Source organism: Amyelois transitella, chromosome 10, assembly GCF_032362555.1.
Source record: "Amyelois transitella isolate CPQ chromosome 10, ilAmyTran1.1, whole genome shotgun sequence".
NCBI classification, from domain to species: domain Eukaryota; kingdom Metazoa; phylum Arthropoda; class Insecta; order Lepidoptera; family Pyralidae; genus Amyelois; species Amyelois transitella.
In genome coordinates, this window is record NC_083513.1 from 11,072,173 (window position 1) to 11,094,271 (window position 22,099).

Here is a 22,099-nt window from a genome sequence, read left to right on the forward strand (position 1 = left end):
AATGGAAAGTGTGAAAAACAACGGGGTAAATTATTCATCCTTGAAATGTATAAATTGTTTAGTTCCTTTTAATCGGGCTGGAAACTTCTTAGGTCAAAAATAAGCAACTCCATTCAACGTGGCAATGCGGCCAGCTTTCTGGGCACATTACCGCGGGCATACGATTTACAGGAACCACACTTATAATAAATTAAATAATTACACAAACAGGTTTCAATGCGCACAAACCTACCTTGTACCTATTGTCAAAGATTCGAACACAATAGGCTATTTTACACCATGTAAAAAAAAAAAAAAAATGCACGTATCTTATAGATTTTGTAAAAAATAAAAGAAAAACATCGATCATTATTCATAAAAGTGCAATATGGATTTTATAATTCAATTTAAAAAATCCTCTTTTTTAATCTGTTCTTCAAAAGTCGAAAACGCTATCCGCCATGTTGGGTACTGACGTGACGTCATACTTTTAGTAAACAAATATCGAATCGAAAACATATTGATGATGTCAGGCTCTGTTTATTTTGAAATTTTAAAATTTCTATCACGTTTTTGGGTTTTTACTCTTTAATAATTTAATAGAATCATGGAAGACGGTTTTGTGAAAGCAGACAATATAAATCTACCGAGGATTAATACGTTGGTGGTGGCGAAATTTTTTGCGTCCAATCCCGATTTCTGTTCTGCTGAGTTAAGAAATGTTAAAACAGCGATGTAAGTATTTATTGTATTAAACATTCTCTTACAATACACAATTATAATAGGTAAATTATTACACAACCGAAATACAATCTTGATTTTGTAGACAATGCCTTTGGATCTCTTCTTGCTAATTTCAACCAAGTGTTTCTCATTTTAATATCACTTGGCAGTGGAATCCACAATTTTTCTGGTGTTTTTATACTTGTATTCTTGCATTCAGGAACAAGACACCAACAATATGTATTGTAATTCATTATTACAAAAATCTTTTTACTTTAGTCTTACGTAGAGCCGTATTGTTTACTAAAAGTATGACGTCACGAGTCAAAACAGCATGGCGGATGGCGTTTTCGCGCGAAAATACAAAATCATAAATAATAAATCGTTTTTAGAGCACTTTTCGGCTTCAAAAAATTTTAATAAAAATTCTATAGGTATAACACAGTCTCAGGATTGATTTAAAACAGTTTTCAAAAAAGAGTGTAATAGCCTATTAAGCAGCCGTGTTCACATACCTATTTGGGATATAAGTTAACTAAGTGCCGTGTGGTTCCCGGCACCAATACAAAAAGAATACGACCACTCCATCTCTTTCTCATGGATGTCGTAAAAGGCGACTAAGGGATAGGCTTACAAACTTGGGATTCTTAGTTAGGCGATGGGCTAGCAACCTGTCACTATTTGAATCTCAATTCTATCATTAAGCCAAATAGCTGAACGTGGCCATTTAGCCTTGTGTTGTTGGTTCTGTCTACCCCGCAAGTGATGTAGACGTGACCACATGTATGTATGTTAACTATACTTTGACGGCCTCTGTGGCGCAGCGGTAGTGCGCTTGTCTGTGTCACCGGAGGTCCCGGGTTTGAATCCCGGCCAGGGCATGATGAAAAACGAACTTTCTCTGATTGGCCTGGGTCTTGGATGTTTATCTATATACGTATTTATTATAAAAATATAGTATCGTTGAGTTAGTATCTCGTAACACAAGTTTCGAACTTACATCGAGGCTAACTCAATCTGTGTAATTTGTCCCGTATATACTAATAAAAACATTGTCTACTTGACTACTACTTAGTACACCTCGAAATAACGTATATTTTCTCTGGGATTATAAAATGTGTAAGAGCTGGGTTTTCAAGCAGTGCGCAGCAACACTAATGAGTTTTGTATTGTGGCGGCGCCATTATGAATGCTGCGGTCCGCAGGCCGCCGCCTGTTGCGAATTTATTTGCCACAAAAACCTTCTTTATATAAGGTGGGTTTTTTTTATATATAATTATTTAGACACTTTATTGAAGGTCAGAGGGCGTTGTTTAGAAATGTAAGGTACAAGAAAAACTAAGAAAGATCTAACTGTAATTACTGGCTGAGTTATTTATAAAAAATAACTATTTCTACCGGCTTTGCTTATTATATACAAGATATAATAACTCTTTATCATAGGAAAGTCAAAGTCAACGATCAAGTACCTACAAGTTGACATCGCCTTACTTCTAGTTTATCAATCCATACCGATATTAAAAATGTGAAAGTGTGTTTGTTGTCCGTCTTTGACGCTAAAACTACTAAACCGATCTTAGTGAGAAGTAAGAAGACGGGCATAGGGCAAAGCTATATAAACTTGATCTAGGTAATAGGAATCTCCTTAAAAATCTTCAAGTGAATATACTCTAATCAAAGAAATAACTTATAATATCTAAGGCTTAAGATTTATCTTTAGCCGACGGGCTGGCATCCAGTCACTATCTTAACCTCAATTACATCATTAACCAAGCTGAACGTGACCTTCTAGATTATCGACTCTGACTATCCCGCAAGGGTTAAAAACACCACAAAGACCGGTTTATAGTATAAGAATTATTTAATGTATGAATTATTAAGATTAATAAATTATTATATTAAGGTAAATTGTGTGAAGTAGGGGTTACCTCGTGTTCTACGTGCAACAATATTATTTACTGGTTCGTCATGTAGGTAACTTTGTTGCTACTTCAATACCTAACCTAGCCTAGACCTAGTCTGGCGGAAGATCTTCGCTTTGGGGCAGTCGAGCCAAATCATCGTTTCCGCTTCATGTGTATACAAACATACATAAAATCACGCCTCTTTCACGGAGGGGTAGGCAGAGACTACCTCTTTCCACTGTAACTTCTAACTTTAAACTGAACTTTATAATTATTTATTAATTATATTTATCTTATTAATTATTTATTACCTTATTACGTTCATAATAATGGCATTGAGGTGAAGTTAGTGACAGCCCATCGGCATAAGATAAATTCCAGGCCTTAGATATTACATGAAGATTTTTCAGCAGATACGAGTACCTATTAACTTTCCATGTGTATACATTTTAACAAAACAATGTCGTTTCATGATCAGTCCAGTCGCCACGATATCACTCTATACGCAGACCCAAATTGACAGGGCAAAGTTGTGAACTCGCCACAACTTGCCGCTAACTTTTAATAATATCGAGCTAGTTCGCAAAACTTCATCAGTATCACCTCAATGCTTTGAATCCACCCGAACTTTGCTCATATAATATAGGTGTGTTCCATTTTGTACGTCAACTTTATTATATGTTAGTCTAAGAATGTTGTTGGTGAGAAAGTAGTTATTACTTCGCTTGTTATCATATATTGTATCACAATTGAGTTTCTGTTATTTTGTTCTGCTTGTATTGTACAGAATTGGATAACATCTTTAAGATTCTAGATGATAAAGTGGGTTCGAGTTGGACGGCATTGTTGATTAAAATCTTCTCTCTCTTTTTATCCTTGTTCTGTTGCACCATTTATATGCTGTTGAGGGTGCACCCAAGAAAGGTTTTTAAATAAGTAATCAATGAATATATATATATATATATATATAATATTCACTTTATATATAAATATTAAATTTAAAGTTTTATATAAACTTGGGCTCTGCGAGCGATGGACTAGCAACCTGTCTCTTCTCTTCTTTCTTTTGGCTTTAGTCCCGGTTGCATCACTCTGGAGGGGAGCCCTTTGAGCATAGATCCTGTTGGGTTGGTTATATAAGTTCACTTCTTACTCTATTAATTTTCTATTCATCATTATGCTATCCAAATAAACTAGGATCAATCCAGATAAATACTTTCTACTACTTCTAACAAATATTGGGTATAAATACGAAATGTTAGAATGGATGTAGGTATGTGTGCTTTTACACTTTCACATAAAAACTACATGACGGATTTTCCTGAAAATTGTTAATCATAATACCTATGTTTGTTCAAATTTGTAAAGATTTCAAGTGACTTTGCTATTACTACTACCTACTTGTACTATCATAACATAGTTCCTATTCTCATACCGAATTGGCCAGACTTTTTACTATATCAGCCTAATTCAAAGTCAAGGATTATACATTCGCCTACTTGTCCTGAAAGTTCATTCGGATCACGGAGTCGTTTTCAATCAGACGGAAAGATTTCCGTGACGCCGAGTCGCGTCTTTAATTTATAGATCAGGTTAAATCCATTAACAAATAAATTGGTACTTTAAGTTTTTACTTAATGAGATATTTTTTTTATTGAATTTGTCGCAAAAGTTTATCTTATTCGACTCAAACAAAAGACAACTTCATAATTAAATTTTATAAAGGTATAAGGAGATGACATGGCGGTTTTTTTAGTTAAAAACATTTATTATCTACAATAAATACTTATACAGCTTTAGAAAAACAGGAATGAACATTATATAGTACCTACCTAAATATAAATTGGTTTGTTGGAAGATAGATACGAGACTGGATGCTGTAGAAAAAAAAACCTTTGCCAGAGAAACGAAAAATTGCTCGATGCAATGTTTGTTTAAACACCGATTAGGAAAGATAAAATTGTAATAGTTATTCCACGAGTCAAATTATTGGATCAGGTGGATAAATGCTTGAAATGAAATAATATACATACATACATACATATGGTCACGTCTATATCCCTTGCGGGGTAGACAGAGCCAATAGTCTTGAAAAGACTGAATGGCCACGTTCAGCTATTTGGCTTAATGATAGGATTGAGATTCAAATAGAGACATACAGAGACAGACAGGTTGCTAGCCCATCGCCTAAAAAAAGAATCCCAAGTTTGTAAGCCTATCCCTCAGTCGCCTTTTACGACATCCATGGGAAAGAGATGAAGTGGTCCTATTCTTTTTTGTATTGGTGCCGGGAACCACACGGCAAATGAAATAATAATATTTAAATTCTTCAATGTTAGCACCAAAACGAATGATACGACATTTGAAGGCGGATTTGAAGCTACTTACCCGTCGGAATTATTCAAGGCACGGTCGGGTTTTCAATCAGAGCCATCGGAAAGCTTTCCCTCGCTCTGATCAAGGGTATGTCAAGTGCACAGCATATGAAAGCTATCTCGATTTATGAAAATTCAACAAACATCACATACACGTAAATAGGTATTTATATCAATTGTAACGACGTATTGCATGAAGAGAGTTATGAATGTGGATGAAGCGAAGGAAGTATGCAGAGATCGTGGAAAGTGGAAAGAGGTAGACTCTGCCTACTCCTCCGGGAAAGAGGCGTGATTGTATGTATGTAATATATGTAGCGACGTAATAGACGACCAAGTACACAGACATCTACTTTGATATGGCAATATTTTTTTATTAATAGACATAAGTCCTTGAATTAAGGCCCTTAAAGTCCTTTATGAGTCGATGAAACAGAAAAGAGAAATATTACGGTACAAACAACACGAGGTTTTGGTTCCAAAAAATTCTATTAAATAGTTTTTATAACTAATATTTTCGGTCCCCATACCCAGAAGTTGAGTGGATCAGATAGATGGGAGATAAAGTTTTTGTTCTACCTAATATTTGTAAGAGACCTTGTAAGGGGCTCCCAAAAAAGGTGCGCCGGTCATACTCGAACTTGGCCGCTTTTGTAAAGTTCGAGTCGGAACGGCGGCGGCCTTTTTTGGGAGCCCCCCTTTAATAATTACTTTACTGTGTTTTAATTATTTATTATGAAGATAAATATAATCACTACATAGTATAAAACAAAGTCGCAATTGTAGTCTGTTTGTCTGTATGCTTAAATCTTTAAAATTACGCAACGGATTTTGATGCGGTTTTTTGTAACAGGTAGAATGATTCAAGAGGAAGGTTTTTATGTATAATAACATTTATAATTTTGCACCCGTGCGAAGCCGGGGCGGGTCGCTAGTAAAGAATATAAGAAATATTCTGTGAAAATTTACCTGTTACCGTTATTAATATTTAACAAAAAAACACTCGTATTTTATGGGATCTCCCCTTAATATATATATTTTTTTAATTTTTAGTACCTACTTGTTATTATAACGGCAACGGAAATAAGACATAATATGTAATAATTTCAGCTTTCTACCTATCACGGTTTATGAGATACAGCCTGGCGATAGAGAGAGGGACAGACAGACAGCGGAGTCTTAGTAATAGAGTCCCGATTTAACCTTTGTACGGAACCCTAAAGAAGAAAGGGTTCTCAAATCAACTGTATATTGGTTATTTGGTACTCGACGATTATTCCGCCAATTAAGAAATCGAATAAAAGCGTTACAATTTATAATTGGATGCCTACGCTGTTCATTCAATGAAGAAATACAAAATAAACCACGCTATAATTGAATTATATTTATTTTTAAACAGTATACTGAGAACATCTTATAATTGTAATATTAATATTTTACAATAACAGTATTTGTCGCTATCACTGTACTTTGATTTACGATAACGACTATTTAAAGACTTCTTACAATTGTACATAAATATAAGGTACATATGTACTTAAACAGTTATTATTTTATAAACATTTGAAATAAAAATGTATATCCCACTTCTGAAGAAAAGCCTAATAAATAATTTATAACCATAATTTTTGAAAACAGAGTTACCCTTTTTTGTTTTTTCCTTCCTTGTTTTCTCTGCGTAAATACATATATTGAAAAACATTTTGTGGCGTAACTACAAAGTACTTTAACTCTTCTTGTTACCCTTTCCTTGTAATAATAATTATTAAATATACATTTATTTTGAACCGTGTGGTTCCTAATAGAAAAAAGAATAGGACCACTTTATCTCTCTCCCATGGATGTCGTAAAAGGCGACTCAGGGGTAGGCTTATATACCTACTTGGGATTCATCTTTTAGGCGATGGGCTAGCAACCTGTCACTATTTGAATCTCAATGCTATCTTAAAGCAAAATAGCTGAGCGTGGCCTATCAGTCTTTTTAAGACTGTTGGCTCTGTCTACCCCGCAAGGGATATAGACGTGATTATGTGTATGTATGTATGTATTTTTATAAATCACTCTTTCAAAACCAAAGCGAAAGTTATAACTTAGAGTTCGTTTTCAACAAATCCAAACCGATATTGACAGCATAGAGCGCCGTCCCCGGGGCCGTGGTGACCCCATAACCCCCATGCCCATAGCAATGCACCACCCTCAGATCTCCCACCAACTCTGGCTCCACCCGCACCACGGCCCTATGAGGTCTCAACCCAACCCTATGACCCAAAACTTCAGCTTTCCTTAACGGAGGTAGCAAATTGTAACACCTTTCAAAAATCGCTGCAGCTTCGTGTTTATTAAACTCGGTATTATAACTGTCATAACCTCTAACCCCCCCTAAAGTCGCCAACCCATCTATGCCAGGAATAATATAAGTGTCGGCGAAATCACCATAAAAGGCTGCCTTCAACCAAGGAGCCTTAACCTTAGCGATCTGACCTCTTATAGGGATCACATCCTCATCGCCACACAAATATCTAGCACCTAAACCGGTACAATTGAAAACTAAATCGAATTTCTTCGCTATCGAAGCGAAACTCTCCACTTTTTCCTGAATAATCTTGACACCGTTATTTTTCAGTCTTTTTTCCGTCCAGGGCAAATAGCTATCGCATCCGATCTTCACAGTTGAGAAGAATGACCCATATTTTTGTTGTCCACCAACAATATTTAACTCATCATCAGACATCTGCTTATAATAAGGAACCAAATCTTCGATCAACCGATTTCTTGTGGCTTCGTAACTCTTAGTAGAATACACGTAACAATTGAACGAAAATATACCAGCTTTGGGTGATTCTGGTGTTCTCAATATGTCCTGCCAGTAATGCCACGAATCATGAATCCATTTTTTGGTGATTTCTTTCGATGGTCCTTTGAATGTCGAAGCAGGTCGGAAAATTCCAGCGGCGACGCTGCTAACTGTGTCTTCTCTGAAGGTCTCAGCTATTACGGTGATTTTGGCCTTGGTATTCTTCTGTAGTATGTCAGCTACGGTAAGGCCGACCACGCCGGCGCCAATGACTCCTATCCTGGGAGCGTTGTCCATTCTGTAACAAGTACCTGTACTATCATCATTATACATACATAAAATCACGCCTCTTTCCCGGAGTGGTAGGCAGAGACTACCTCTTTCCACTTGCCACGATCTCTGCATACTTCCTTCGCTTACTCCACATACAAAACTCTCTTCATGCAAGCTCGGCGGTTTCGGGTTATCATCATTATATCATCATCATATATCTCCTAGGTTATCCCGGTTGCGACCTTTCTACCCTAGAAGAGACCTGGATCCAACTTTAACCATGATCCAGGAATGGATAGGTAAGGTTACAGTATAACTCTCATAATACTTGTTCTTCAGCGCATCGCAGCAACATGCACGAGGCTTCGCACCACTCGAAATTATCTCCTATTTTGTTGGCGTGGTGCTGACAAGCGGATTTGATATTTCTGCTCAACTGCAACTATGTAAAGGGTCAGGTCGAGTACCCGAAACCGCCGAGCTTGCATGAAGAGAGTTATGAATGTGGATGAAGGAAGTATGCAGAGATCGTGGCAAGTGGAAAGAGGTAGTCTCTGCCTATCCCTCCGGGAAAGAGGCGTGATTTTATGTATGTATGTATGCAACTATCTACTACTAACTGTCGCTGCGTACGTATTGTCATTTCTCTTTACAAGAAATGACAATACGTACGCAGCAACTACTGTCTGACCCATTATCTGACCTCTTTGAAGCTGTTAACAGTTCACTCGGAGTGCTATGTGAAGTTATCGTAATTACTTATCTATCAGTAATATTGTGGTTGGTAGGGGGTGTATTAGATATTTCAAAGTAATTATTGCATCATAAATTATAAAATAAATTCCGTCGACAAATCTGTCTAGTCGGAACATATTCAAAAATTACAGCATTTCTTTTTTGATGTTTATATTTTTTTGTACGCATGTTTATAAGTCTGTATTGTAGTTAGGTCGATTAGTGTACGACCACGAATCCGTATAACGAAAACCTGTTTATTTCCGTTTCCGATTTCCAGTAAAAATCATTTCTTTGCGAACCCATAAGATCCCATAATAAATCCACATACCAAATTTTGAATCTCTTAACCCTGTTCTGGGCGTTGATGTCAGTCAATCAGTAAGTCAGTCTCCTCTCTTATATAATTATATTTAGATTACAAGGTCAGGGCGGGAAGGTAATCGGTATATCATAGATAATATATTCTTACAAATATATACATTGTACGAAGTACCTACTTACTCTGTGATTTGTATCTAATCTAATGTCATTTTAAAAATTGCACAGAGCGCTACGGTTAAGGGCTATTTTTTCAATAAATGTCTTCATAACTAAACCGGGACTCTCCTTACTTTTAATTGAGATGACTTTTAAATAACATTGAATTATGATAAGAATTTTATTTTAATCAAAGTCATAGTGTTTATCAACAAGAAACCGTGTACAATCGATAATTTCATTTTGTACTCAGAAAGGACTTATTTGTCTCCAAATATGCATAGGTATATTATGACACCTTTTCTGGTAACAACATGGCCACAAAACAGAATTGTCAGCAATTTCTAAAAAAAAACCTCACCTAGGAAGAAAAAGTATTGAAATTTCCATATATTTTTACTAATTTCTTAAAAATAAATAAAAAGGTACATACTTGCACTGCGTCTGTTTACACCAAAGTGATCAGTTATCACTACTTAAATTGCTAGTGTAATAGTGTCATGTCACAAACACACACTGCGCATCAATTGTGTCTGAAGTTGGTCGGTTTATCCAAATAATCACAAGTATAGTCAAGTAGAAAAGTGTACTCTACACTCGCTCGCTGAATTACCAACACATTTTATTGGTCTGTCGGCTGTCGGTGTGTAGGTACTATATTGTCTTTTTAGTCTTTTGGAGACTGTTGGCTCTGTCTTGCCCGGAAGGTATAAAGACGTGATATCTGTATGTAAAGTGCAAAAACGGCTCATATGCATTAAAACGTTTTGTTTGAAAATGTTGAAAAGACAAAAGTATTTTTTTTTCTAGATGCACAATAAAAATTAAATGCAACATAACTGAATGTGTGAATGATTATTCTGTGTGTGAGCTAAATCGCACGTCTTTTGGAACTTTTCCAAGTGACTGTACCTATAAAATTATTACTCTCACTTATCTTACGTTGAGTTTTATGCTTAAAATAGGTATATAATCACACTATCTAATCGAAACTTAATGTACACAATAATATTTATAACACGCAAAAATATAGTCGATCATAAGATTTGGCTTAAGTTTTATATTTGTGATATTGAAGATAAATTAATAAACCCAATTAAGGTACCTACTTGTAACTAACTTATTTACAAAAGTACCTACATTAGGTAAACTCTAAATTAAAACTAAACATATTGTTTGAAAATAGATAGTCAGTCAACCTCTTTGCAATAAATAGGTTAGAACTGGCCACCTATAAAATATTATAAAAAAAAAGAATACATCGCGGGAACGTTTGTTTTTTGTTATTTTTAGTTTAAAATATTATAATAACCTAAAGATCATCCGAGTTCTGTAATTTAATGTATATTTATGTCAATGAGTCCTTATAATACAAGTTCAGTGTTTTATCAACCTTATGTGGGTAAGGCCGTAAATTTTGCCACTATTTGAAAAAAAAATATGTCCCACATTTTGACTGCATATATAAAAGACTAATGCTAGTAATTTGTTACTAAGGTACTCATAAAATATTTTGTAGCTCTTATCTCTACATAATTTAATTTCAAAAGTTCAAACACTTCAATACTTTAACTTCTAGAGTGTGTTCAACTTGGCCAGTCCTCCAAATTTTGCAAAAATCGCGTTGTCTTTTTTATCATCCAAATACTAGAGAACTACAAAACTCGTAGTATATTTATTGAATGTCAAGTTTACAAGAACTTAACCTACAGAACGCAAAACTAAGCAGCCAATTAATAATATGAGATTATTTAAAATAAGAAGATTTAATTTTTTTATCGCAATTTAAATGTTTGTCCCCGTATTTTTGCTTATATGTTACAATTTTGTATGTTACCACAATTTCACCTCTAATTAAGGTAAAACATTTTGGTAATATTTTGTATCGATACTGGGAACACTTAAGTGTCCATGGACAAAAAGAAAAAAAAAAACCATTTTGTTTACTGTGGTGGGTTTGACAAAAAGTGAGTGCAGGTGTGTGTCGTCATTCGGGATTTATTCGATTTCAAAGGTAAAGAATTGGTTTATTACTCCTATTTTCATGTGAAAGTATTATTTAGTGAATAAGTTATGCAGGAGCCGTGTTTTGTTTTAAATTTAGCTCGAATGATCGAGTTATGGTAAATTATAACCAAAAAAATCTTGCTTCTGCGTTACTTCTAGGTTACTGCTATGTTATCGGTAACATTGATTGTATGTTACGTAACGTTTAAGTGTTGTAAGGATTCGTACATAGACTCGTGCAATAGGCTACGACTCATTTAATTTCATATATTAAATAAGTATTTCCTGTAGTTAATGGCTTAGGAAAACAAAATATTATTATTATTTTAATCATTAAAAGTGCAAGATGAATTTTGAAATCCAATTTATAAAATGTGTTTTTTATAGAAGGAAGCGAGCAGAACGATGAAGAACTTGGCAGCACGGTTAGAGAGAATAATGAAAATGAAGGGAATTATTTAAGTTTCAACATAAAAGATTCGTTATGGTTAGATAATTTGAAAGAAAAACGTGGAAGTATTATATTGGATTTGTTGAGATCATAGAATTTAAAAATGACGAAACATATTACAAAATAATTTTTTTTTTAAATGTTAAGATTTCAAATAATTCTGTAAAATTCTTAGTGCAAAGAAAGTTAGATCTTGATTCTGTGACCACAATTTCTATAGTAAAAAAGATAAATTTGATTCAGTTAGAGACAGATTCAAAAGAATATTATCTGCAAAATGATGAAGATACTGTATTTTTTATTTAAATATTTTAAATCATTTGTTAGTTGACATAAGTAAAAGTGGTTACCTAGTTCCTTTTTTGTGATTTTATTGATTAATTAGTACACATTGTGTTTTAAGTACCTATTTAATGAATAGACATTTTAGAAGATTTCATTGTTTTTTGTTTGCTTCTTCTTTTTCTTAGTCGTATTCCTCATGGCTGAGAAGTCGTGATCATTATATGGATTTCAATGAAACACACACAACGACTTTCTTGGCAATATTAATAGAGTGGTTTGCCATTGCCTTCTCCATTTTACACACTAACTGATAAATAATCGACTAATGTGACTTCCTCACGATGTTTTCCTTCACCGGAAGCAAGTGGTGGTCATGAAAAGTACTAAACGTAAGTCAGATTAGCATACAAACTCATGTGGCTCGAGTAGGATTCGAACCCGGGACATTTCGATCACCAGGCGGACGTCTTAACCACTAGACCACCACCGCTTCATTTCATTTATATGCTTAGTTCTTACATAAGGTTAATAGATACCCTGGCCCGTACGCCCGTACATACATTTTGTTTTGGAACATTGCATTAACTTCGTTTGTGTTTCTCAGAATACATTTGCTTCTCCAATTCCTATGGAATTGTGCTTGCCATTACAATCGTACGTTAGTATAATTTTCAGTACTTTACGAAAATATTATGAAATTTGAAAAAAAAAATTAATAAAAAAAAGAGGCAGTACTTCTGAACTCGACCTTACACTCTTTACTCGTTACTTTCGTGTTACTTATACGTTACCATAACATAGAAGTATCTATGTTACTCTATGTTACTAAGTGGCAAAATCTACGGCCTTACCCATGTGCAGTTTTTCTTCATTTATTTCAAGTTACAACCCACATTCTACATTTCATCAATAAACACATATGTAGTACATATTGTTTATTTATATCAGATTAACTCGACCTCGAATATTTACATTATAATGATTATTTTTAAAATTATTTTCTCTTGTTGCAGAACCTCGGCCTTTGCGTAAAAATTACAATCAGCTGTCGTCGAACGAGAAACTAGACAACAGACAGACTGAGGACATTCACATCGAGGAAGCTGAAATAGATTCAGACGCCAGCAGTACTGACTTGGATGAACGCGATACTCGCGGAGTGTGCCCCCCTTGTGCGCATGACCGCTACAATAACAACATTCGCCGACACGTCCATGATGACTTTAGCGATGATACAGATTATGGTTAGTATTAATCCATTATACGGACCTTTATTAACTAATATTCACACGGGATTCCGCTCGGACACGTAATGAGAAAGCGCTATCGATTTTATTACAACACATGCGCATCGTATTCCGGTTTTATTTAAAGTGTAAAACGGGTTTCGAGTAGCAGAAGTGCTAGAATCAAAACTAAAAAGTGCCATAACCGTGAAAAAAAAACTAACAATTATTGTCTATGGTTTTCATTCGTTTCGTTCGTTCATAAATCATCATGTCATTTATTTGACATGCATTTGATTGCGTCAGTCCGTGTTCGTTTCGTGTTTAGTGAGATTTACTTTGGTTACACGAAGAGAAAAATTATCAGCTGATTTTGAGAAGTTAAAGTTTACTTTTATCACAATAGAACAATTACTATTTCTTAAAAGTATTTTCAAGATAACAAGCCTGACTCAAAATGGCTACTTTGAAAAACGACTTGGACGAGTATTTACTACAGAACGACAAAAGTAGAAGTTACAAAATAAGTTTGCCTTCTTTTTCGAAGCCCAGTTTTTTCACAAAAAGCAGTGATGCTACTCCCAGCAGTACAAGTAGCAGTTGGTTTGATGAAGTCCAAAAGGATTACTGCACTTTAGTAAGTATGGTTACACTCTAGACATAAAAACGGGTGATACTTTGTAATTTATTATGACTCATAACTTCCTTACAATACGCCCTCATAATACTATTATTTTATTCTTCTAGTATATGCAACACAATAAACAAATAATACTAAGGGTAAAATTGTATATTTTCTTTAAAGTATTTACCGATGTTTTCATGCTCTCACAAATAACTATCAAATATTTCTTTACAGAGTCGTACACAAAGATTCATAGGATTTGGAATCTGCCTGTTCATGGGAATACTTTGTTTTTTCCTATCATTTATGCTGCTGCCAGTACTTCTGGTATACGCTAGGAAGTTCTCGTTGCTTTTTACATTGGGCAGTTTGTTTTTCTTGCTCAGGTAAGCTACAAAGAATGTTTATAAACAATAACTTGTTACCTTGTATGTTGTAAACAAAATAACTATATAACAATGTGCTTCTGTTTTTATCAGAATTTATAAAATAAGTGACTTATCATTCTAAAGGTTTTTAATTAGGTAAAAAATACAATGACAAAGGCTACACATATGATAACTATTTGGATATACATACTGGGAAAGCCTTAGCAGAAGCAAAGCAATATAAAAAATAATATAAATATTTTTTATGCTATTTACATTTTTTTGTTGCAAGTTTTCTCACATGTATGCTAAAGTGAAATTCATAACAAAATACAGTTATTCCACTCTAATGAGACTTGCTAATTGGAGCAGTAGTGCAGCAATACAATTGGTGTTAATGAATGTAAATAATCATGCGGGTCAGTAAACTGGAACATCTGATACCAAGCTAGTTGTAGACTGATGCAGTAATGATACAATTGTACTAGGGATAAGAGAAAAGGTATAAAATTTGTACCTAACCTTATGTGCCCCACTTTTGGGCATATTTATTTTATTATTAATATAATTCGAGCCTAGTCTTGAGCGTGCCACTTCCGCCATGGGGTTGGGCGACCCCCAGGTAATGGCTAGCCTTACCCTGGCATGCGGGGCTCTGCTGGGGCGGACAAAATTTTTCCCTAGCGTCTCGTGGGAATCGCATGGATGCAAATTTTTTGAAAGAGCACCTAGATGGCGGCGATGGTGTCCGCACCCCATCACGTCTCGTTCCCGGCGGGAGCGGTACGCGGTCTGCTGAAAGCCGCTTTGCGACGATGAATGTAAGAGGAGGAATGAAGGATAAGATTGAGGAAGTATGCCAGATGATGGATGAAAGACGTTTGGATGTGTTGTGCGTGAATGAAACGAAGCGGAAAGGATGCGACGCGACGCAGCACGGCCCTTACACGGCGTATTGGTCTGGAATTTCCAGTACCAGCCGAGGCTGTCAAGGGGTCGGTCTAATTCTTTCTGCACGAATGGCTGAGTGCGTGAATGAGTATGAGTGTGTCAGCCCTCGTCTTCTATGGATTAGGCTGAAAGTTGGAATCACTTGGATCTTCGTTCTAGGTGTTTATGCACCTTGGGATGTGGGTTCGAGGGGTACAACATCAGCAAAAAGCGAAAACGAGGAGTTCTGGAATAGTGTAAGAGAAGTATTGAAAGTTACCAAGCCAAATGAGAAGATTATTATGTTAGGTGATTTTAATGGATGGGTGGGTGTAAAGCGTGATGGATATGAAAAGGTGCTTGGTGCGTTTGGTGACGAAAAGGTGAATGATAATGGAAGAAGTGTATTAGAAATTTGTCTAGAGTGGGATCTTTTTGTGTCGAACTCAATGTTTCAACATAAAGAGATCCACACCTACACAAGAGTGGAAGGTATTTTAAAAAGTATGATAGACTTTGTGATTGTAGATGAAAGATTGAAGAACAAAGTGCTGGATACCCGTGCATATCGCGGTGCTGGCATTGACTCGGACCATTTACTGGTGATATCCCGGATAAGGGGTATCTTCAATCGCTGGCGGCACAGGGTAAGGGAGCAAACCAGCGCTTTGGAAAGAGTAAAAGTAGAAAATTTGCAAGATATGGATGTAGGTAAGAAGTATATTAATAGACTGAAGGATGAATTTGAAGATTTAGAGGAAATGAGCGATATTGAAGATGGATGGAAGGAATTTAAAGAAAGAATTGTGAAAGTAGCTGTTGAAGTGTGTGGTGTAAGTAGAAGAAGGAAAGGAAAAAATCAAAAAAATGCGTGGATGAGTAAAGATGTGCAAGAACTTGTGCGATTAAAGAAGAAAGCATGGCTGGATTTGTTAGCAGCAAAAGCTAACTTAAGAATGCAAGAGGTTATAGATGAAGATGTGAATGAAGCACGTAAGGAATATAAGAAAATGAAAGATTTGGTTAAGAAAGCTGTGATTAGAAAGAAAGAAGAGTATAAAGAGGATTTTGATAAAAGGCTATCAGAAGACTTTCAGTCAAATCTGAAAGTATTCTGGAAATCCGTAAGGTCAGCCCGAGGAAATACTATAACCAGAGAGCTGACTAGGATCAGATGCCAGGATGGTAGCGTTGTGAAAGGAGAAGAATGTGTACTAAAGATATGGAAGGACTATTTTGAAAGTTTATTTGAAAAAAGGAAGGAAATAAGAAAGATTTCTGCTATAGCGAAGAAAAAGAGAATGAGATGGAAGGCGAAATTGAAATGTTCGAAATTGTGGAAGCACTTAAGAGTATGAAAGCGGGAAAGGCTGCTGGGTGTGATAGAGTGTCGGTCGAGATGCTTAAAGCAGGAAAAGGCGTAGTAGCTAGTCAGTTGTACTGCCTTTTCAATTTGTGTTGGAGAAGCGGCCGAGTACCAAAAGATTGGTGTAAGGCTGTTATCGTGCCACTTTACAAAGGAAAAGGGTCACAGCTGGACTGCAAAAATTATCGTGGTATAAGCCTGCTTAGCGTCGTCGGCAAATTGTATGCTAAGGTATTGATTAATAGAGTCAGGAATGAAACTGATGACAAAATATGGGATGCTCAAGCGGGATTTCGAAAGGGAATGGGATGTACTGATCAGGTCTTTTCCTTGCGGTGCATAGCCGAAAAGTTTTTGGCCAAGAGTCAAAAAGTCTATTGCACATTCGTAGATCTGGAAAAGGCCTATGACAGAGTTGAGAGGAATGAATTGTGGTCAGCACTTTCTATGCATGGGGTGAGCAGTCTCTTAATACGAGCACTGAAATCCTTATATGAGGATTCGAGTGCTTGTGTCAGGATAAACGGAGCGCACACTGAGTGGTTTAAGATTGAGAAAGGCGTTAGGCAAGGATGTGTTGCGTCACCGTGGCTGTTCAACCTATTTATGGATAGCTGTTTGACAGATTTGAAAGAGTCTAAAAGTGGATTAAGGATGAATGAGTTACTCGTCAAATGTCTGCTCTATGCCGACGATCAGGTTATACTGGCGTCATCAGCGGAGGAGTTACAGGAGATGGTAAACTGTATGCATGAAGCTTTAAAAGAGAAAGGAATGAAAGTGAACGTAAGTAAAACTAAAACACTGGTTTTTGAAATGGAGAAAGAAATGACAGCATGTAATATTTTGATTGCAAGAGAAAAAGTGGAGCAAGTGAAAGAGTTTGTATATCTAGGATCAAAGTTTACATCAGATGGCAAGTATGATAGTGATATTGAAAGGAGAGTGAACGCGGGGAACATGGTGAATGGAGCTTTGCATGCCTTTATGAGCAGTCAGAAACTATCCAAAAAGGCTCGACTGGCTGTGCACAGAGGCGTGTTGGTCCCGACATTAATGTATGGGAGTGAAAGTTGGGTATGGCAAAAGAAGCATGAAAGCAGAATAAATGCAGTGGAAATGAGAGCGTTAAGGAGTATGATGGGTGTGAAATTGAGTGACAGGATAAGGAACAGCGTGATAAGGGAATGTTGTGATGTGAAAGAAGATGTAGTTACAGGAATAGAAAAGGGTATGTTAAGATGGTTCGGTCATGTGGAGAGGATGAATGAAAGCAGGTTGACTAAGCAGATATACAAGGAGAGTGTGGAGGGAAAGGTCGGAGTGGGAAGACCTAGACGAACGTATCTTGATCAAATTAAGGACGTCCTGGTAAAGGGTCAGGTCAAAAGTACCCGAAACCGCCGAGCTTGTATGAAGAGAGTTATGAATGTGGACGAAGCGAAAGAAGTATGCAGAGATCGTGGCAAGTGGAAAGAGGTAGTCTCTGCCTACCCCTCCGGGAAAGAGGCGTGATTTTATGTATGTATGTATGTATTAATATAATTGTTATTGCAAGGGTTGTTTTTCTGTTATTAGATCAACAATGTCAGTATAAAATTGTATGTATAAATTTGAGACAACTTTGAGATAACACAAATTGAGGGATTCTTTTGTTTAATTTAAACTGCACATCAAAATGAATGTATGTATGTGTGCCTACCTTGTCAGATATAGCATTAGATTTTTCCCTTTACTAATTATTTTCTTACCTACTGATACAATTTTTCAAAAGAAGTAGTTTAAAGCCTACTAGAAACATACATACATATGATCTCGTCTTTATCCCTTACAAGTTAGACAAAATATAAATAAAATAATATAAATATATATGGGACAAATTACACTGATTGAGTTAGCCTCGAAGTAAATTCGAGACTTGTGTTACGAGATACTAACTCAATGATACTATATTTTATAATAAATACTTATATAGATAAACATCCAAGACCCAGGCCAATTAGAGAAAGTTCGTTTCTCATCATGCCCTGGCCGGGATTTGAACCCGGGACCCCTGGTGTCACAGCCAAGCGCACTACCGCTGCGCCACAGAGGCCGTCCACGTAGAAGTTAGACAGAGCCAACAGTCTTGAAAAGTACTGATAGGCCACGTTCAGCTGTTTGGCTTAATGATAGAATTGAGATTCAAATAGTGAGGGGTTGCTAGCCCATCGCCTAAAAGAAGAATCCCAAGTTTATAAGCCTATCCCTTAGTCGCCTGTTACGACATCCATGGGAACGAGATGGAGTGGTCCTATTCTTTTTTTTAATGTTGTCGGGAGCCACACAGCACTACTAGAAATGTGAAAAAAATTATAGGATGTAATCATTTTATTTTTCCTCTCACAGTTTCAGTTTCCTCTACGGGCCATGGAACCATGTTAAATCGCTGTTTTCAAAGGAGCGAGCCCTCGCCACAGTTATGTACGGGACCACGTTAATTGGAACTCTGTATTGTGCACTGCACCTGGGCAGCACGCTGTTGACTGTGCTCTGTGCAATCGCACAAGTCGTCTCACTCATATGGATGATGATGGGCTCCGTGCCAGGAGGATCTTCAGGAGTGCGGTTCTTTGGCAGCATGTTTAAATCATCTGTATCAAACACACTGCCAATATAACAATTGTTACTTTTATATACTAGTGATACTAGGATATGGACCTCTTTATAAGTTTTCTATTGTCTAATGTGATTTATTGCATAAATCTTGAACTGATTCTTAGATATTGTGAATTTATATATTGATTTATTAAATTATCATAAAGGTTGAATAAAATTTATATCTGTAGTGACAGAAATTCTGTACAAGCACAATATTTTAAAAATATCTTGTATAATGTTTTTGTGAACATGCACAGCTCCAGTTAGCTACATTCCTAAATACAGCTCATGTTATGTTTGCGTTTTTGTTGTTGACTTTAAATAAAACAACGATGATATCTTGCCAATCCATATAATTTCTATTTCTTTGGAAAAAGGGATTATATATTTATGTAATAAGTATAAATTATTTCCAAAACCATAATATTTTTACACGGAACTCTATTTGTTTTTCCTTGTTTGTAATAGTTCCAAATTAATATTTGTTAACATCAGGATTTACTAAATCTACGGAAAACATAAGCATCACATTTTTTATAACATAGGTACCTTTTATCTAAATTTACTACTATTAATGGACTTAATCATAATCTGAAAGCAAAATTACTATATTTTAATAAATGCATTTATATTTTTACCTGTACTAACAATCCTAATTTTAGCCGATGGTCCAGTTTGTAATATATATATAGATAGATAGATACACATTTGATTATCGCATTAATAACCCATCACTTCAATCAAAATATGAAAATATTGATTTTGTCAGGGTAAGTAGGTATTATTTAAGATATTTATTAAATACTATTAGATTTTATAATATGATATCAGTTCTTGTGGTCTTTTTTTTACTTTTCGCTCAAACTATTGTTTGTCATATGTAAATTTTTGGTTTGTTATTTTTAAAATTAAGAACTTCTTATTTAAGAACTCAAAGCAATAGATAAATATTATGAAACGTGGCAGAATATTTTTTATGGCAAGTGCTTGCCATGACCTGTAAAGTGTGAACAGATTCAATATAAAAAAGACAGGTTTGTACATTTTTAAAATAATTTAATAAACGATTTAAATATAAATAATTTTGTGTATTTTTTTATAAGCTTTTTAAGATAGGAAGGAGCCCATCACTTTGCTGATGGGCTTATAGTCTGGTCTGGACTGAATTTGCAAACAAGACACCTCGTTTTCCACGTGGACCAACTGATATGCACAACAAGTTGTGTCGTTAGGAATTAGTTTTTTAACTATTACCGTAGAATCACGCCAATGACTGATCTACCACCAGAGGGCAGCACTGAAAATTATGGGTTGATGATGCATAAATGTATTTTTTTTATCTAAATCTTTTTGTCATGGAAAAGTTCTCACATACCTAAAGGAATTTCCCAGAAAAATATACCTAATTGTCCTATGTACATTAAAGTTCATTCGTTCAATTTTTTTTTAAAAACGAGATTTATGCCATGAAACGCAGGCTTTCGTATCTATAATAAAGAACCTACCAACCAAAAACGAGGGCCACGCATACCAGAAAAAAATATTCAGGGCTTTTTGTGAAGAACGTAAACCACATTTTTCTTTCTCCTTAGTAAATGCTTACGACTAATTAACTAGTTAATACTTATTTATCACCGTTCACTTCACAGATGAAGCGCTGACGTGCAACGTGTGCGACCGCTCGTTCCCCACTCGGAGGCAGCTCGCGGACCACCAGCAAAAGAAACGGCATTTCGGGTTAGTTTCTAGGCCAATACTTCTTACTTCAGTACCACCTGTAGTAGTGCTAGCTTTGGTAGGCTTTGATTACTTATTATTTGTGATACTTTTTCACAAATAATAAGTTTTAAACAGGTAACTAGTTAATCAACAGAAAAAGATTTACTATAATCTTAAAAATAAATTATAGAAGCATAAAAAATTTATAATAAAATTTGAGATCAAGTACCCGTCATCGAATATGCAAGAATAGTGATGAGTGTGGTATATTGTCTGTAAAGATTGTAGCCAGTGGAAATCCATAGTCTGCAAACACCAATGGGAGACAGGCGTAATGGTATGTATGTACTAGATATGTACTTCCCCAAAACAAAGATATTTACCGGGCCAGAGCTAATATTGTTACTAATATGGACCTCCCTTTTTCACCACGTGCGATTGGCAACTTGAAGATGTGCCCAAAGACGTACCGTGGACAAACCCCGTCACAATAATCGCATTGAGGGATATTTGATCGAAAATGGCCGACATCTTTTTAACTCCAATTCTTACTTATTACAGCTGCAGCGCCTGCGACAGCCTATTTCCATCGCTGATGGCCCTGGAGCACCACAAGGAGGAGTTCCAGCACTGGAGCGACTCCTCCTACTGCTCGCACTCGGACTCCGACGACAGCGACTTGGACACCTGCCACGAAGACAGGCATCGGCTGCTCTAATGCCACCATCTCATTATTGCCGGGGATAGACCTACCAAGCTGGGGACTTTTGTGTGAATCTGAAGTTGGTTTCCGAAATGTTTAGCTGTGTAGCTCTGTGTAGCTCTACATTTGTAGACGAGGTTGCAACTACGACCTAATGTAATATGTCTTTTTCTAGTTGTTACCACTGAGGATAGATGGGTGAAATAACACTAATTTTTATCTGTGGTGTCGTAAAACAAATTTTCCCAGTCGCCACTGGATAGTCATCGATGTCTCAAAAGACCACGATCTTCCAAGCTGGTGAAGTTTCCACTTTTACCTTTGCGAGAAAAAGCATGTAAATGTAGAAGAAAGAATGCAATAACCTACTACGGCCCAGACAATCTTGGTGAAGGTCACTGACGTTGTCAAACGACCTTCATCTTCCCTCAAAAAAATTACTTTGTTAGATGCACAGGAACTGTCACTGTCACAAAGACCCGCCTTCCCGAATTTCATTCGCTTGCTTGCGAATGT

The 22,099-nt window shown here is 36.0% G+C and overlaps 3 protein-coding genes and 1 long non-coding RNA gene across 6 annotated transcripts; 3 read left to right on the forward strand and 1 right to left on the reverse strand.

Moving 5' to 3' along the window:
* Positions 1 to 6,352: 6,352 nt before the first annotated feature.
* LOC106139250 (D-aspartate oxidase) lies at positions 6,353 to 13,414 on the reverse strand. Of its 3 annotated transcripts, none has more exons than XM_060946044.1 (2): positions 13,276 to 13,414; positions 6,353 to 8,073 (listed from the first exon to the last, which is right to left on the reverse strand). In XM_060946044.1, exon 2 carries the CDS (start codon positions 8,070 to 8,072, stop codon positions 7,065 to 7,067), a length of 1,008 nt encoding a protein of 335 aa, XP_060802027.1. In that variant the 5' UTR covers position 8,073; positions 13,276 to 13,414; the 3' UTR covers positions 6,353 to 7,064. The 3 variants fall into 3 exon arrangements, with proteins under 3 accessions (XP_060802027.1, XP_013196111.2, XP_060802026.1); XM_013340657.2 differs by lacking the exon at positions 13,276 to 13,414 and adding an exon at positions 9,697 to 9,849; XM_060946043.1 differs by lacking the exon at positions 13,276 to 13,414 and adding an exon at positions 9,697 to 9,831 and having other exon boundaries at positions 6,353 to 8,086.
* LOC132902125 (uncharacterized) lies at positions 11,166 to 12,158 on the forward strand. Its single transcript, XR_009657018.1, has 2 exons — positions 11,166 to 11,277; positions 11,658 to 12,158. It is a non-coding gene; the product is annotated as an uncharacterized LOC132902125 (long non-coding RNA).
* On the forward strand, positions 12,380 to 21,684 carry LOC106139247 (uncharacterized). The gene is made up of 4 exons (XM_060946281.1): positions 12,380 to 12,395; positions 13,020 to 13,250; positions 20,811 to 20,898; positions 21,442 to 21,684. The coding sequence occupies exons 1-4, from the start codon at positions 12,380 to 12,382 to the stop codon at positions 21,596 to 21,598; spliced, it is 492 nt and encodes a 163-aa protein (XP_060802264.1). The 3' UTR covers positions 21,599 to 21,684.
* On the forward strand, positions 13,512 to 20,212 carry LOC106139252 (uncharacterized). Its single transcript, XM_013340659.2, has 3 exons — positions 13,512 to 13,869; positions 14,092 to 14,243; positions 18,910 to 20,212. Exons 1-3 carry the CDS (start codon positions 13,690 to 13,692, stop codon positions 19,178 to 19,180), a joined length of 603 nt encoding a protein of 200 aa, XP_013196113.1. The 5' UTR covers positions 13,512 to 13,689; the 3' UTR covers positions 19,181 to 20,212.
* Positions 21,685 to 22,099: the final 415 nt, after the last annotated feature.

Bases quoted from the DNA above. Each gene is read 5' to 3' on its own strand.
- LOC106139250 (XM_060946044.1), bottom strand. From the start codon at position 8,072: ATGGACAACGCTCCCAGGATAGGAGTCATTGGCGCCGGCGTGGTCGGC.
- LOC106139247 (XM_060946281.1), top strand. The intron at 13,251-20,810 runs GTTAGTATTAAT...TTCACTTCACAG, and splicing joins TAGCGATGATACAGATTATG to ATGAAGCGCTGACGTGCAAC. The intron at 20,899-21,441 runs GTTAGTTTCTAG...TACTTATTACAG, and splicing joins CAAAAGAAACGGCATTTCGG to CTGCAGCGCCTGCGACAGCC.
- LOC106139252 (XM_013340659.2), top strand. From the start codon at position 13,690: ATGGCTACTTTGAAAAACGACTTGGACGAGTATTTACTACAGAACGAC. The intron at 13,870-14,091 runs GTAAGTATGGTT...ATTTCTTTACAG, and splicing joins AAAAGGATTACTGCACTTTA to AGTCGTACACAAAGATTCAT. The intron at 14,244-18,909 runs GTAAGCTACAAA...TTCCTCTCACAG, and splicing joins AGTTTGTTTTTCTTGCTCAG to TTTCAGTTTCCTCTACGGGC.